We start from the raw sequence: 13,826 nt of genomic DNA on the forward strand, positions 1-13,826 counted from the left end.
CACACACACACACACACACACACACACACACATATACACACACACACGAACGAGACCATTACAACGCGCCCCTATCTCCCGGAGGAAGCCTCGAACCAATCAATGGCAGCTTTTCAAGCCAGTCGGACTGGGCAAACATTAGATCAATAAGTTATTAGCACCATTCTGTCAGTTGTAATGTTGAGATTGATCACAAGGAGGACTTGTGCATGCTACCCCGCACATCCCCAGTCTGATAAAGATGACAGATTAAGGGACTCAGGGAAGGGAATTAAGGAGTCTGGCTGTCAGAGCTGTCATTAGCTGGACATTAATGCTGATTTTTTCTCTCTCTCTCCAAGCTAGGGTGGGTTGAGCGAATGCAAGCAGATTTTTTTGTATTGGTGTTAAGGGTAAGCTATTACCAGGGCAGAGATGAACCCACCCACTCACTCCACGGTGTTTGTAATCTGATTGTGTGCACTGGTGTGAGTAAAGGTGGGCTGGCAAAGGTTGCAATGTTTAAAATTATTATATATAAACAATATATTCGTCATCCATTTTTGGACAACATCAGTGAATGTTTATCAACCGCGCTCTGAAAAGTGGCCAGTGAAGGGTGATTTTTAAAACAAACAGTTTACACGTTGATCTACCACCCCAGTTAACAATTTGTCTCGGTGACTCTCAGTTCAGTGTTTGCACCTCATCCCGGAGCAGATTTGATTCGAGAGAGGAAATGACAGGCAGAAGTAAAGGTTCCTGAATCATTTTCAGCTCTGGGGCTAGGGACCAGATTTTCAAAACAACACATTTATCCCTCCTCCTTGATGGGAGACATAAAAGTGACAAAATCCCAGAGTGTCCAGGGATATGCAGGTTGGGTGGGTTAGCCATGGGAAATGCAGGGTTATGGGGATTGGGTGTAGGGGGTTGTGTGGGATGCTCTTTGGAGGGTCGGTATGGGCCTGCTTTCACACTATAGGGATTTCATAACAAGAAAGATTGGATCAGTTAGGACTGTATTTCCCAGGGTTTAGAAGCGGGGGTGGGGTGTGGGTTGTGAATCTCATAGCCTGACTTGTCCTGTTGGAATTTTACAAGTTTCTAAGTGTAGGAATGATGTTCCTAATGACCGAGGAATTCAGGACCAGGGCTCACAATCTAAGGATACAGTCATTTAGGACTGGGATTTGGAGAAATAAGACGTAGGAGCAGAAATTAGGCCATTCGACCTATTGAGTCTGCTCCACCATTCAATCATGGCCGATTAAGTTCCTCAACCCCATTCTCCTGCTTTCTCCCCGTAACCCTTGATCCCCTTGATAATCAAGAACCTATCTATTATGTCTTCTCCCAAACAAAGGTGAGCCTGTGGAATTCCCTGCCACAGAAAGAGATTGAGGCCAAAGCATTGAATGCTTCCAAGAAAGAGTTGGTATCATTCTTGGGGCTGAAGGGAGCAAAGGGTATGGGGGACAAAGTGGGAACAGGGATGAATGATCAGCGTTGGATGACCAACCATGATCATATTGAAAGTGAAACAGGCTCAATGGGCTGAATGCCCTATTCCTGCTCCTATTTTCAATGTTTTTTATGTACCGGATTATGGCGATGGATTGGGTAATAGGCATTGAAGTGCTGGATCAGCCGTGATCACATTGAATGTGGGGCAAGCTTGATAGGTTGAATGGCCTGGGTCTTGTTTCTAATCCTAATTCCTGTTTACAGCATGGATATAGCATAGGTTTGGCCCCATCGTGTTAGCACTGGTTCTCTGCAACAGCACCCGTCTAGTCTCACTCCCTGGACTTTTTGTATCAACTATTCTTCCAGCCCCTCCTTTGCATATTCACCCGTTTTTTGGCATTTAATTACACTTATACACCGATATAAACTGATCCATCATTGTAATGGGTGAGGCTGCACTCTGAAACATCCATACGAGTGGATATGATGTGGGAATGCTCAAGAAGCTCAACAGCATAAGGAACAAAGCTGCCCACTTACACTGGCACTATAGCCACCACCTTCTATCACTCCCTTCAGCAGTGTGAGCCACCTTTAAAGATACACTGCAGTAACTCACTAGACTCCACTATCAGCACCTTCCAGACCCACGACCTCTACAACCCAGAAGGACAAGGGCAGCAGATACATGGGAGCACAGTCGCCTTACAGATCACCACCAAGCTACTCACCATCCTGCCTTGGGAATGCATCATCATTCCTTCACTTTCGCTGGGTCAAAATCCTGGAATTCGCTCTCTGAGGGCACTGTGGATCTATGTATAAGTGATGGACTGCTGCGGTTCAAGAAGGCAGTTCACTACTATTTTCTCCAGAGCAATTAAAGATGTGCAACAAATGCTGTCCTAGCCAGTGATGTTCATGTCCTATGAATGAATAAAATAAAACACACCCACTAATTCCAGTTTCCATGGAATTTACCCTGATCTGGATCTGAGCAACTGGATTGGGATATTGATTCTGGTTCGGTGCATCCCTGGAGGTTTCCCTGAGTGACCTCTGAACTCTGACCCCACCCTATTAAACTCCATCTTTCATCTTTAGCATGTGTATTGATGGCAAGGCCAGCATTTGTTGCTTGTGCCTGATTGCCCTTGGCGATGCTGGTGAGCTTCCTTCATCATTTAATGGAGGAGGAAAGTCAACGTTTCGGGCCAAAACCCTTCGTCAGGGTTTCTGCTGTGTTTGACCAGCTCCATGTTCATTGACTCTGGCTTCCAGCATCCTGCAGACCTTAAACTGTCTCCTTCATCAATTAGGGACAGGAGTAGGCCTCGAGCCTGTCCAGCATTCAACAAGATCATGGCTGATCTGTGGCCTAATTGCATGGGCCAAAGGCAGGCATATATCCCTTAGTACCTTTTGTTAAACAAAAAATTATCTCTCTCCGATTTTAAAATTAACAACCGATCTGGCATCAACTGCCATTTGTGGAGGAGAGTTCCAAGCCTCTACCACACTATGTATGTAGAACATCTGTGATTTATTTACCATGAATAAAGTGATGAAGCAGGCCCCAAAATTATCTCTGCTATAACAGGGGTCAAACCCTGCAGTGCTGGCCCAATTTCAGTCTAGCTAATTGGCCCCTCCTAATAATGTACTTTGGGACCCAGTTCCATTTGCTGGACAGGACTTACTGCTGTGTCAGATTGAGGATCTGTGTGAGGCCTGAGCAGGTTTCTGTCAATCCAAGCACCACTCACCATCCCCCCCACCCGAAGAAACTAAATTGAGTTGATTGCCTGAACTGAAATATTGTTACACAGACACAAAGTCGAAACTTTTCATTTTGTGGTCTCCAGGACTGCCTTGCCAACCAGGGTCCAACCCACTGGTACCCTCTTCTCTTGCTGTGTAAATTGGTGTTTCCTTTCTAAGTTTTAGTTTCTTGCTTCCCAGTCCTGATGAGTGCAAGATGACTCTGTCTCTTTTTAGCAATGTTTTAAATAGAAATGTGTTGATATCATAGGAAGAAACTTCAAGGAATTCAGTAAGTGACACATTATGCTAGTTCTGTTTTTTTGTCTTCAGTCTAAACTCATGCTGGCATTCATTAATGACTAATTAATGAATGTGTTCTCATTCATTATCATTTAATTAGTACCCCAGGGTAATTAGTCAGGGAAATGGGTCCAGTTCCAGAAATTGCTGCCAGTTTGAAGGTACTATGTCTGAGAAGTATAATAGTGTCATCGTTGCAATATTCTTAATCTTATTTTAATATCAGTTTGACACAAATTAACCACAGTCTGTGTTTTTTAAAATCCTGTTAAGCCATCCCACCAGCTTTTGAGCCTCAGTCCATCACAGCCCATCTCAACAAGGAGGGAGAAGGCTGATCCTGAGGACAAGTAATGTAAACTTCTCTGGGTGGGTCAGTGAGTGAGTACGCACAGCACTGAGTCAGGAGGATGTCAGGCTCTGATTCCAGGTCTGTACTGAGTTAAAGACAGAAAACACTGGAAATACTCACAGTCAGCATCTGTGGCAAGAGAAACAGAGCTAACGAGTTCACCAAGAGTTACATTGACAACCAATTTAAGATGATTAGTTAGAAATTGCAAGTAGTTACCAATACCCATATACAGGGACTTTGTCCTCTACAGAAAAAAAAGACATCGTGCCTTTTTGAATTAAACCAAAGTATGATGGGGGAAGGCAGTATTCCTTGATGTATTCTCAATGGTACTACCATGAAACTCCGTGACCTTTTCTAATGCAGGATAACTTTTTTTTTAAAATGGATAAATACCTGAAGCAAAATATGTGGGTGGGGCAGTTTGGAGGAGCCAGCATGAACTCATTGGATCAAATGGCCTTTTTCTGTGCCACATCCATTCTGTGATTCTATTAAATTGTTGCCCCCTTTGAGATTTGGCATTCTTGCAATTCTGTCCTGATGAGTGTATAATTGGAAACTTAGACAGCATCTCTCTTACTTTCAGCTATACTAGAGTCAATGTTTCAAGCCTGTGAGCCTGGTTGCTCTTCACAGATGCTGCCTGACTTGCTGAGCATTCCCAGCACTTTCGGTTATAATTATCAGATTCCCAGCATCTGCCGTATTATTTATGCACTGAGTTCCCATGGAAGCATTCACACTGGATCATTTGGGTGACCAGCAATTCCCACATGCTGCAGTCGCAATACATCACTTGATCTGCTATCTCTAATGTATTTTGCTTAATTGATTCATTGCTCACTTTTGTGTCCCTGCTCTTTACCCTTTTATTGTAATAATTATTATTTTAATTTTGCCTGATATTCACTCCTGTAAATCACCTTGGTATATTTTAGTATACTAGGGGTCACTTTGGCAACGCCATGGATGCCCCATCAACAATAGCAACAAGCAATGAAGTCAGGTCTTGTTCCCACTCCTTGCTGGGAAGCCTGTAGGTATTGAATCATAGAATCCCTACAGTGTTGAAGCAGGCCATTCAGCCCATCAAGTTCACACCAACCCTCTGAAGAGCATCTCACCCAGACCCACCTCTGTAACCCTGCATTTCCCATGGCTAACGTACCTAGTCTACACATCCCTAGACACTATGTGCAACTTAGCATGGCCAATCCACCTAATCTGCACATCTTTGGACTATGGGAGGAAACCAGAGCACCCAGACGAAACCCACACCGACACGGGGAGAATGTGCATATTCCAAAAAGACAGTAGCCTAAGGATAGAATCAAACCCAGGTCTCTGGTACTGTGAGGCTACAGTGCTAACCACTGACCCACCTTGCAATAGCCGATAGATCTATGTGGCTTTACAGCCTGTGGACGTTTTTTTGTCGAGTCCCCATGGGTGAGGTTCTGGAGGGTACCCGGCAAATAATGGACTTCAGGGAGAAATGGGATTGTCAGGAATTGAATGAAAAAAAACGGCTATTAATATTCAGCTAAACTGGCTTCTGGCAGAATCCATTGAAAATAAAAGTTGTATCACACTTGTGCACCAAGGCCCAAGTGGCTTGCAATGTGCTGAACTATCCGAGTGATATAATGGCAGCGCTATGTCATCATAACAGGATCCATGAACCTAATTCCCTGCAGTGTATCTCATAATATGGGATCTACCGCTCCTTCTGCAGCCCCTGTTAAAATAGCTCCCTGAGCTGAGTGACTAAAAGCCTACTTGTTAAACTCTTGACAACTAATGGGGCCCATATTAAAAACATAATTTACAAAATGCTCAAACTACAGATGATGCTTTTAAGTTTTACTGCAAATTTATTTATACTGTTCGGGTACTGTAAAAGGGAGTTCTCTCCACTTGTGACATCAGACTTCGACCGCTGACTGTCACAAATGTTCTTTTTTGACACAATTAGTTCAGCTTCTGAGCTCAATGTGGAATAGCTCATTGGGAGAAATACCATGAAATTTGAAATTAAATTTTCTGTGCTGTTTTGCCACTTGTGTTACTTGAAGTGAGGGCATTTATAAGAAGAGTGTATTGCAAAACAATGAAGAGCATCTTCTTAACTGACAGTGGTCCTTTTGTTAGCATGACGATGATCACACACTCCCCCTCCTGATGCCAGGCAAATTTTGAAAGAACGGTCAACAATAAAAAGGCCCTGGTCTTGAATGTTGATCTTGTACCTGCTAACATCCAAGGTTTGGGAATGGAAATGAAGAACAATACAAATAACCAGAATGAACATGATGAAAGAACGTAGGGGAGGTGACAACCTGATGGTATTATGGATGGTCTATTCAATCCAGAGACCCATGTAATGTTCTGGGGACACAGCTTTCAAATGCAACCGCGGCAGATGTGGAATTTGAATTCAATAAAAATTTGAATGTCAAATGTTGGGGAAAAACCCATCTGGTTCACTAATGTCCTTTAGGGAAGGAAGCTGCCATCCTTATCTGGTCTGGCCTACATGTGACTCCAGACCCACAACAATGCGGTTGAATCTTAACTGCCCTCTGGGCAATTAAGGATGGGCAATGAATGCTGCCTAGTCTATGGTGCCCTCATCCCATGAATGAATAAAAAGAAATGTAGCTTTACTCGATTACAGAAGGATCTAGGATGTAAATGTCAGAAGTAACTGAGTGCTGTGTTGGACACATGGAAATCTTTTCCTTTGATTAATTTCGGTGAACAATTTCTAACTTGAATAACGTAAATTGTAAAAACTTTGTTATTAATTTCTTGGAATGTGGTAGAAAATTAATCCCAGAGTATAATTCCACGCTCGAACTGTCACTTTTTTCTTCTTTCTTTCCCCTTGTATTTTTTCCATGTTCTTACTACGTTGTTCTTTGCAATGAACAAAAAGCAAAGAATCAGAAACCCGACACATGTAGTGGGCACCAGTGAGACAAGAAAGGATTATCGCTCTGTCTCATTTACACTGGGGGTAAACCATTATCCTGCACACATTCCCACCCTGACGTGGTTGTAAGAATGCCCTCTGTTGATTCTGATTGTGCTAACTCCTCCTTTGCGCATATTTACTGTCTCCAATCTGTCTTGTTAATACCAGCATAGGGACTTAGCAATTCTAAGCAGTGACGCATGTCCTTGACTAACAAGAAATGTTTATGACTTAGTCATAAGCCAGCAAGTTGCAGTAGAGCATCTCCAAAGAGATGCTAGGCTAACCCAAATTATGTCACTTCCATTTGAAGTAAGGCTGACCGAACTGTAACAACTAGGACATAGGCAGCTAGAACTGACTAGTTGTTCCAGAGAATGTCACACATACCCTGGCGTGTGAAGTTGTACAAAGGTTTCAGAGGTAACACTCTCACACCAACTGTCTTATAAAGCAAACCCAAACTTCGTAAGGGCTCAGCCATTGAGATTTTCTTCCCAGTGTGAATTCAGTGCTAATTATTGCACAGTTGTGAACATTTACAACTTGTTGCATAAACTATCTGTGTATTGGCTTTCTGATTAAAATGAAGTCCTGAACTGTTGAGAGAGGCCCCGTGGCCGTTGGAACTGGGATGAGATCTGTCCAAACTAATCTCTGTGTAGGATCCATTTAACCATCAGAGGGAGGAGTCATTACTTCCTGTCAATCTGGACAGTACTTACCCCTCAAACAAGGTGAAAGAATAGGACATGACCCAGGCCCTTTGCTAGGAGAATGAATTTCTGTAGAAGGCACATAAAAGAGGACAGCAACTGAAAATAAGCACTAAAATGAAAGAAAGGACTGCGGACGCTGGAAATCTGAAACAAAAACTGAAATTGCTGGAGAAACTCAGCAGGTCTGGCAGCATCTGTGGAGAGAAAGCCTTGCAGCTGACTTTCTCCAGCAATTTTAGCTAAAAGAACACAATTGTTCACACAATTAGTGAAAACTTGTTCAAAATACTGATTTACAAGCATGTCCAAAATGTGTACGAGTATGTTGCTCCTAAGCTTTCTAATTTAATGCCCCAAATCAATGTGGCCCAGTACAAATTTCAAATTTGTGTCAGCATGTAGTGGACAGTTTACCATGAATGCTGTGTACTTTTGGTAACTATCAATTAAAGTTAGAATTCAGGGAAATGAAAATGCAGGAGACTTTGATTTGGATACTTTTCTTTCTGTCATTGCATGGCAGTATTAAAAGGTTTTAAAAATCTTCACAGTATCAGCCTTTCCTGTAATCAGCAGCTTTCTCAAAGAGATTGTCATGAGGATGAGAAACTCTTTTTTTTCCTGTGCACATTTTCTTTAAACATTTATGTGTGAACTGCTGCTCAGATTTGAAATTTTATTTGAAGGCTCAGTCCGTTCCTGAAAGCTGTCTATTAATTTTCCAAATTGTCAGATAAAAAACACATAACTAAATTGACCCTGACTATGTGGCTTTTAATGATGTTACATCCATTTTCTTGCCACTTTGCTAATCTTATATTTCAAATCATATTAAATTGTGTTGTTCCTTCTTCTTATTGCTGCCATCACTTAGTCTTGAAATTCTGTTGTGTAAATGTTAATCTTGTTTTATTTCAGAAATAATTTCTCTCTCATATTTAAAGGTTACTAGGTGCTTGGGCTTTTAAATCTTTCTGTTTGACATGGGTAGTGGAGAGTGGGAATATATGTTTTAAGATTAAACTCTTTGTTCTTGACATGGTGCAATTTTGATAACCTGGGCATGTTTATCTGTCAAACTTTTGCCCTCACCCATCTTGTAAGAATTTATACTTTTATAAAGTGTACATTGAATTTCCTGGGTTATGACAGGTATCAGAATCTTTGACCTCACACAGGTAGCTGGTTATTGCCTGGGTTTTCTCCGGGTGCTCCGGTTTCCTGTCACAGTCCAAACTTGTGCGGGTTGGGGTGGATTGGCCATGTTAAGTTGCCCATTGTGTCCTGGGATGTGCAGGTGGATTAGCCAAGGGAAATACAGGGTTACATAGGGTAGGGGAATGGGTCTGGGTAGGATGTTCTTCAAAGGGTTGGTGTGGACTCGATGGGCCAAATGGCCCACTTCCACCCTGTAGAGATTCTATGATTCCATAAAAGACAGTGAACTTTGGCAGGCTATTTGGCCATGTATGACTCCGAGGTTAGGTTCGAATCTGCCTCTGCCCACATTTCCAAGCTAGTGCACTCTCCAGCAAAGATTAATAGATTGAAAGTAGGAGAGAATCCTGGCAGATTTATTTCTGCCCCTTCCACCACCCTCCCCCCTAATCTAAGGGAGCTCGAGGACAATTACAGTGCTGCCTCCTGAGCTGCTCGGGGCTAAGTCAGCACAAGCCAGGGATAGAAGCTGCTGTGCTTTTTCTTTCCTGGTGATTGTAACACTTAACTTTGAAGGCGAGCAAGAAGGGCTGGTGTGGGTTTAATAAGTGATCTGCAGCATTCTGAATTCATCAGTCAGAAGGAATGAATGCTGCTGCATGTGTCTGTCTCCTCAGTTTGGTTAATAAGCACCTGACAGCTGAAAATTTGTTGTTTGAAATGCGCACACTCTGCTGCTTCCTGTTCGTATGCAGCATCATGCTTTCAGTCTCACCAACGATATTAGGAACATATTGATTTTAAATCTGTTCAGTGTACGCTGTAATTGTATATTAGAAGCTGGCGTCGGTGTTGTGAGAGAGAGAGAGAGAGAGTGCCACGGATGTAAGGATTATCCATTGCCATATAATCCAGCAGGAGGAAAGTGAGAACCTAAGGGGAGCAAGAGGGTGGAACTAAAATAATGGGACTCACAAGAGGTTTAGAACGAGGAGAGGAAGATCTAAGCAGACTGAGAGAGGGGGAAAGGCAGCAGATTAGAGGAAGGAAATAAGTAAGGAAGCTTCTGAAAACAATCTTGAGAATGCATGGGTAAAATTCGCAGCTTGATTAATACAGATGCGGGTAATTGGTGACGACTTGTGCCCACGTTCTGCTCGAATGTTGTTCAGCCTGATTTGAAGTATTTTATTACGACAAAATAGCAAACAAGGTCAGTTTCGTTTTTAACGTGTGTGCTTCAGCTTCTCTCTGCCTCAATTGATTTAGAGATCTCTGGTGCGAGGGCACAGAGATTAATTAGCTCAGGAAAGGAAAAGAAGAAGTGGTGATGGGGGAATGGGGGTGCGTGTTGGAAATCCAAAATTTACAGCAGAAGGAAAATTATGATGCAGCAATGGAGAAGTTTAAAAAAAAAAGCAACAAGACTTTGGCATGAATTTTTACAGTATTGATGTATAAACAGTGCAGGGCAACAAAGTCCATACTAAATATAATGATGTACAGGTGGTCTTTGATAAAGTATAATGACCATTTTTTACTCTCTCTTCTCTTTATTTCCCCCCTCCACAGATGAAATTTTAGGAAAGCGAAGAGTATGTTCACCAAACAACAATAGTGATTGTCCAGAAATCAAGAGGCAAAGAAGTGAGTCACCAAAGGGTAGGTTTATAATTTTCTGAAATGGGTTATAGCTAAACTGCAGGGAATGGATTAGCTCAGTTGGCTGTGCTTTTTCTTTCAAAAATATATTCATTAATAAAAAACTTTATATACATAATCCCTAAAGCTGTTTGGTTCTGTACAGTAGCCTATGAAGGAACAAGCAATCATTGGAGTTTGACTCGATCTAACAAACCAAAGGAAAAACTGAAAGAACTGTGGATGCTGGAAATCAGACGAAAACAGAAATTGCTGGAAACGCTCAGCAGATCTGGCACCACCTGTGGAGAGAAATCAAAATTAACATTGCGGGTCCAGTGACCCTTCCTCAGAACTCACAAACCAAAAACATTACTTACTGGTGCAGGATTATGTTTACGTACATTTTGAGACACCAAGGAGAGTCTGATAACTGAGTGGACCCCATTTAACTTCTGCAGAAAGGCCTTAAATGGTGATCTTTCCTTACTGCACCTTGGCAACAGCTGCCCCAAGTTTTTTGTGTGCCCTCCAGCATGTAGAATGTGCCAGTCTGCAACATTCAGTTAGGGTCAACTCCTCGCACTAGAACACCAACAAGTTTTGGTCAGGCCAAAGAAGGTCTTTTACCAAGTTGATGGTCATCCAGGTTTGCAATGCATGCTGATGCCAACAGCGTGGGTTCAATTCCCACACTGGCTGAGGTTACCATGAAGGTGCTGCACTCTCAACCTCATGGTGACCGTGAGGTTATCAAGAATGGGACTATGGTGACTTTACCTTTATAGATAAGCAGAATTACTGTCTTGTGCTTTTTATTGTGGTAACTTTTTTTCAAAGTAATTTGTGTTCCCCTTCCATTCAAAGCTCTCCCTTCCTTCTTGTCTCCTGCTGAAGTTTAGTTGGCTAGTCCACTGCTAGGCCTTGGGAGGGGCCCATGCTGACTACTCCCACTTGGAAGAAAACTGCTCAGTGCTCAACGCAGGAAAATGCTGTGATTGGAAACTTGGACTTTCATGGGCACATGGACCTGGGTGCCACTTTGACACAATCACCTGGGGCTTGCATCTGGATAACAGAGAAGAGATAATGAGTCGTAGAGATGCCTTGGTGCTCATTGATTGATCAAGGTTTTTTGTCACAGAAAATATGTGACCACCATCTCTTATTAAGTGCTACTGCACTTTTTGGGGATTTTCAGTGTTGAGGCAAACTGCTGGATAGCATGCGTGTAAAACATTCTTAGTTTCCATCATCTGTACTTGCAGTGTTGTTTTGTAGGTCATCATGACACGTTTTGTGTTTGAAGATGCTGGAACTGGGTTTGTGTTATAGGTCAGAGTTTGGGTCACCAAATTTCACATCTTGTGCAAATGTAGAAGTCGCTGTTTCCCATAGCAACAGGTTGGTTGTAGTTTAACTTGACGATAGGCAATACAATTATTAATGGAAATCATGATGGAAATGGACACTTTCAACAGAACCAGAACTCTTATTTGCATTTGAGAAATGTACACCCGCTCTCGACTGGTTAAAACTGGCTAAATTCTTCCATTTTCTGCTTTGTCAGATCAACGAGCAGCTTGATTGATACCAACAATTGGAGCAGGGACCAAGCGTAGTTTCAGAGCAGGACTGTGATCAGAAAATTTAATAAACAGAGTGGGTCAATGAGGGAGCGTAAGGAATAGGAGCAGTGGTAGACCATTTGGCCCCTTGAGCCTGCTCTATTATGCAATATAATGATGGTTGATTATGGGCCTCAACTCTACTTTTCTCCCTATTCTCTACATCTCTTCATTTCACAAGAGACCACAAATCTCAGCCTTGAGTATATTGAATGATGGAGCAACCATGCTTTATGGGGTAGAGAATTCCATAGGTTCATAAACCCTCTGAGTGAAGAAATGTTTCCTCATCTCAGTCCTAAATGATTAGCCCTTCTCCCTCAGATTTTGAGCTCCCAGCCAATGGGTGATGCCTCTTGATGTCTACCAGTCAAGCCACTTCAGAATCCTGTATGTGTTAAAGAGATCACCACCTCTCACACCACTAAACTCTGGAGAATATAGGCCCAGTTGACAGAGATGATCATTCCAGGAACTGATCTGGTGAAACTAAACCGCTGCACCAAATCTAATGCAAGTATATTCTCCTTTAAATATAGGGATCTCATGAAAAGCAGGGCAGGAACACAGAAATAAAAACCAAAAGAACTGCGGATGCTGTAAATCAGGAACAAAAACAAAGTTGCTGGAAAAGCTCAGCAGACCTGGCAGCGTCTGTGGAGGAGAAAACAGAGTAAACGTTTCGGGTCCGGTGACCCTTCCTCAGAACTGGGGAACTTCCTGCTGAGCTTTTCCAGCAACTTTGTTTTTGTTCCAGGAACACAGAAATGTTGCCTCCAGTGATACTTAGGAAGATAGAACTTAAGAACAGGGTAGTCCATTTGACCCTTGGAGCCTGTTCTGCCATTTGGTAAGATCATGGTGGATCTGGTTGTGGTCTGACCACTTTTCCTGTCTGAATCTCTCCCACAACCCCTGGACTCCCTTGTCTATCAAAAGTCTATCTAACTCACTGTTGAATAAATTCAGTGACCCAGCCACCATTGTTTCCTGGGGAAGAGAATGCTACGGGCCAATGACCCTTTCATTGACAGAATTTCTCCTCATTCCAGTTGTGAAGGCAAGACTTCTTATTCTTAAACTGAGTTCCCTAGTTTGAATCTTTGTCTCTTTCTGTTGGCTGAGCTTTTCCTGGTGCCCTGTCTGACAACCCCTTATCACAACTGTTTTGTTCACCTCTGACCCACAGCTGGTTTAGGTCAGAGGTCACCAATGTTGCTGTGAGAAGTGGTACTTCAGGATTTTTATGGGTTCTTGATGCAGGAACCTTATCAGACAGGAGGGAAAAAGAGAGAAATGAAGGAATTCCTCTGCATTTTTAAAATGAGCTTGCAGCAAACTCCATCTCTGACAAACAAAGTCACTGAACGATTGATTGAATTTCGGAAGGTTGCTTAGTAACTAACAGCTGGCTGGCCCGCTACTCTCTTGTGTTGAAACTTTTACCGAAGGATTTGGCACCAAACTTCCAGCATGCAATGCCTGACAGCAAAGAACAGAAGAGGAAAGCAACGTGGGAATAAGAAAGGAAGTCAGCTGGAAAAGTGCTACCCAGGGTAATAGACAAGTGGAATAAATTACCAGGGAAGGGAACGGTACAAGATGCAATTTGATGTGTGCATGAGGATTGAGGGATGTAGTGAAAAGCCAAATATGTAGTAGGGTTGATCCATAATCATAATATATCTGTATCATCTCTGTCTCTGTCTCTATCTCTATCTCTTTATCTATCTTTCTATCTCCATCTCTTTCTCTATCTCTCTATATCTCTCTCTATCTCCCTCATCCCTATCTCTCCCTATCTCTCCCTATCTCTCCCTATCTCTCCCTAT

The 13,826-nt window shown here is 42.5% G+C and overlaps 1 protein-coding gene across 8 annotated transcripts in view; it reads left to right on the forward strand.

Annotated features, from left to right (window-relative positions):
* Positions 1-13,826, forward strand: part of samd11 (sterile alpha motif domain containing 11) — a 280,049-nt gene that overhangs the window by 139,503 nt on the left and 126,720 nt on the right. For 7 of the 8 annotated variants that reach the window (XM_048615172.1, XM_048615168.1, XM_048615167.1 and 4 more), the window contains one exon: positions 10,298-10,387. In XM_048615172.1, coding sequence (XP_048471129.1) covers positions 10,298-10,387 — 90 coding nt within the window. The remainder of the gene's footprint in view (positions 1-10,297; positions 10,388-13,826) is intronic. The other variant, XM_048615169.1, reaches the window with a different exon arrangement.

This window comes from Rhincodon typus, chromosome 31, assembly GCF_021869965.1.
Source record: "Rhincodon typus isolate 14 chromosome 31, sRhiTyp1.1, whole genome shotgun sequence".
Classification (NCBI taxonomy): Eukaryota; Metazoa; Chordata; class Chondrichthyes; order Orectolobiformes; family Rhincodontidae; genus Rhincodon; species Rhincodon typus.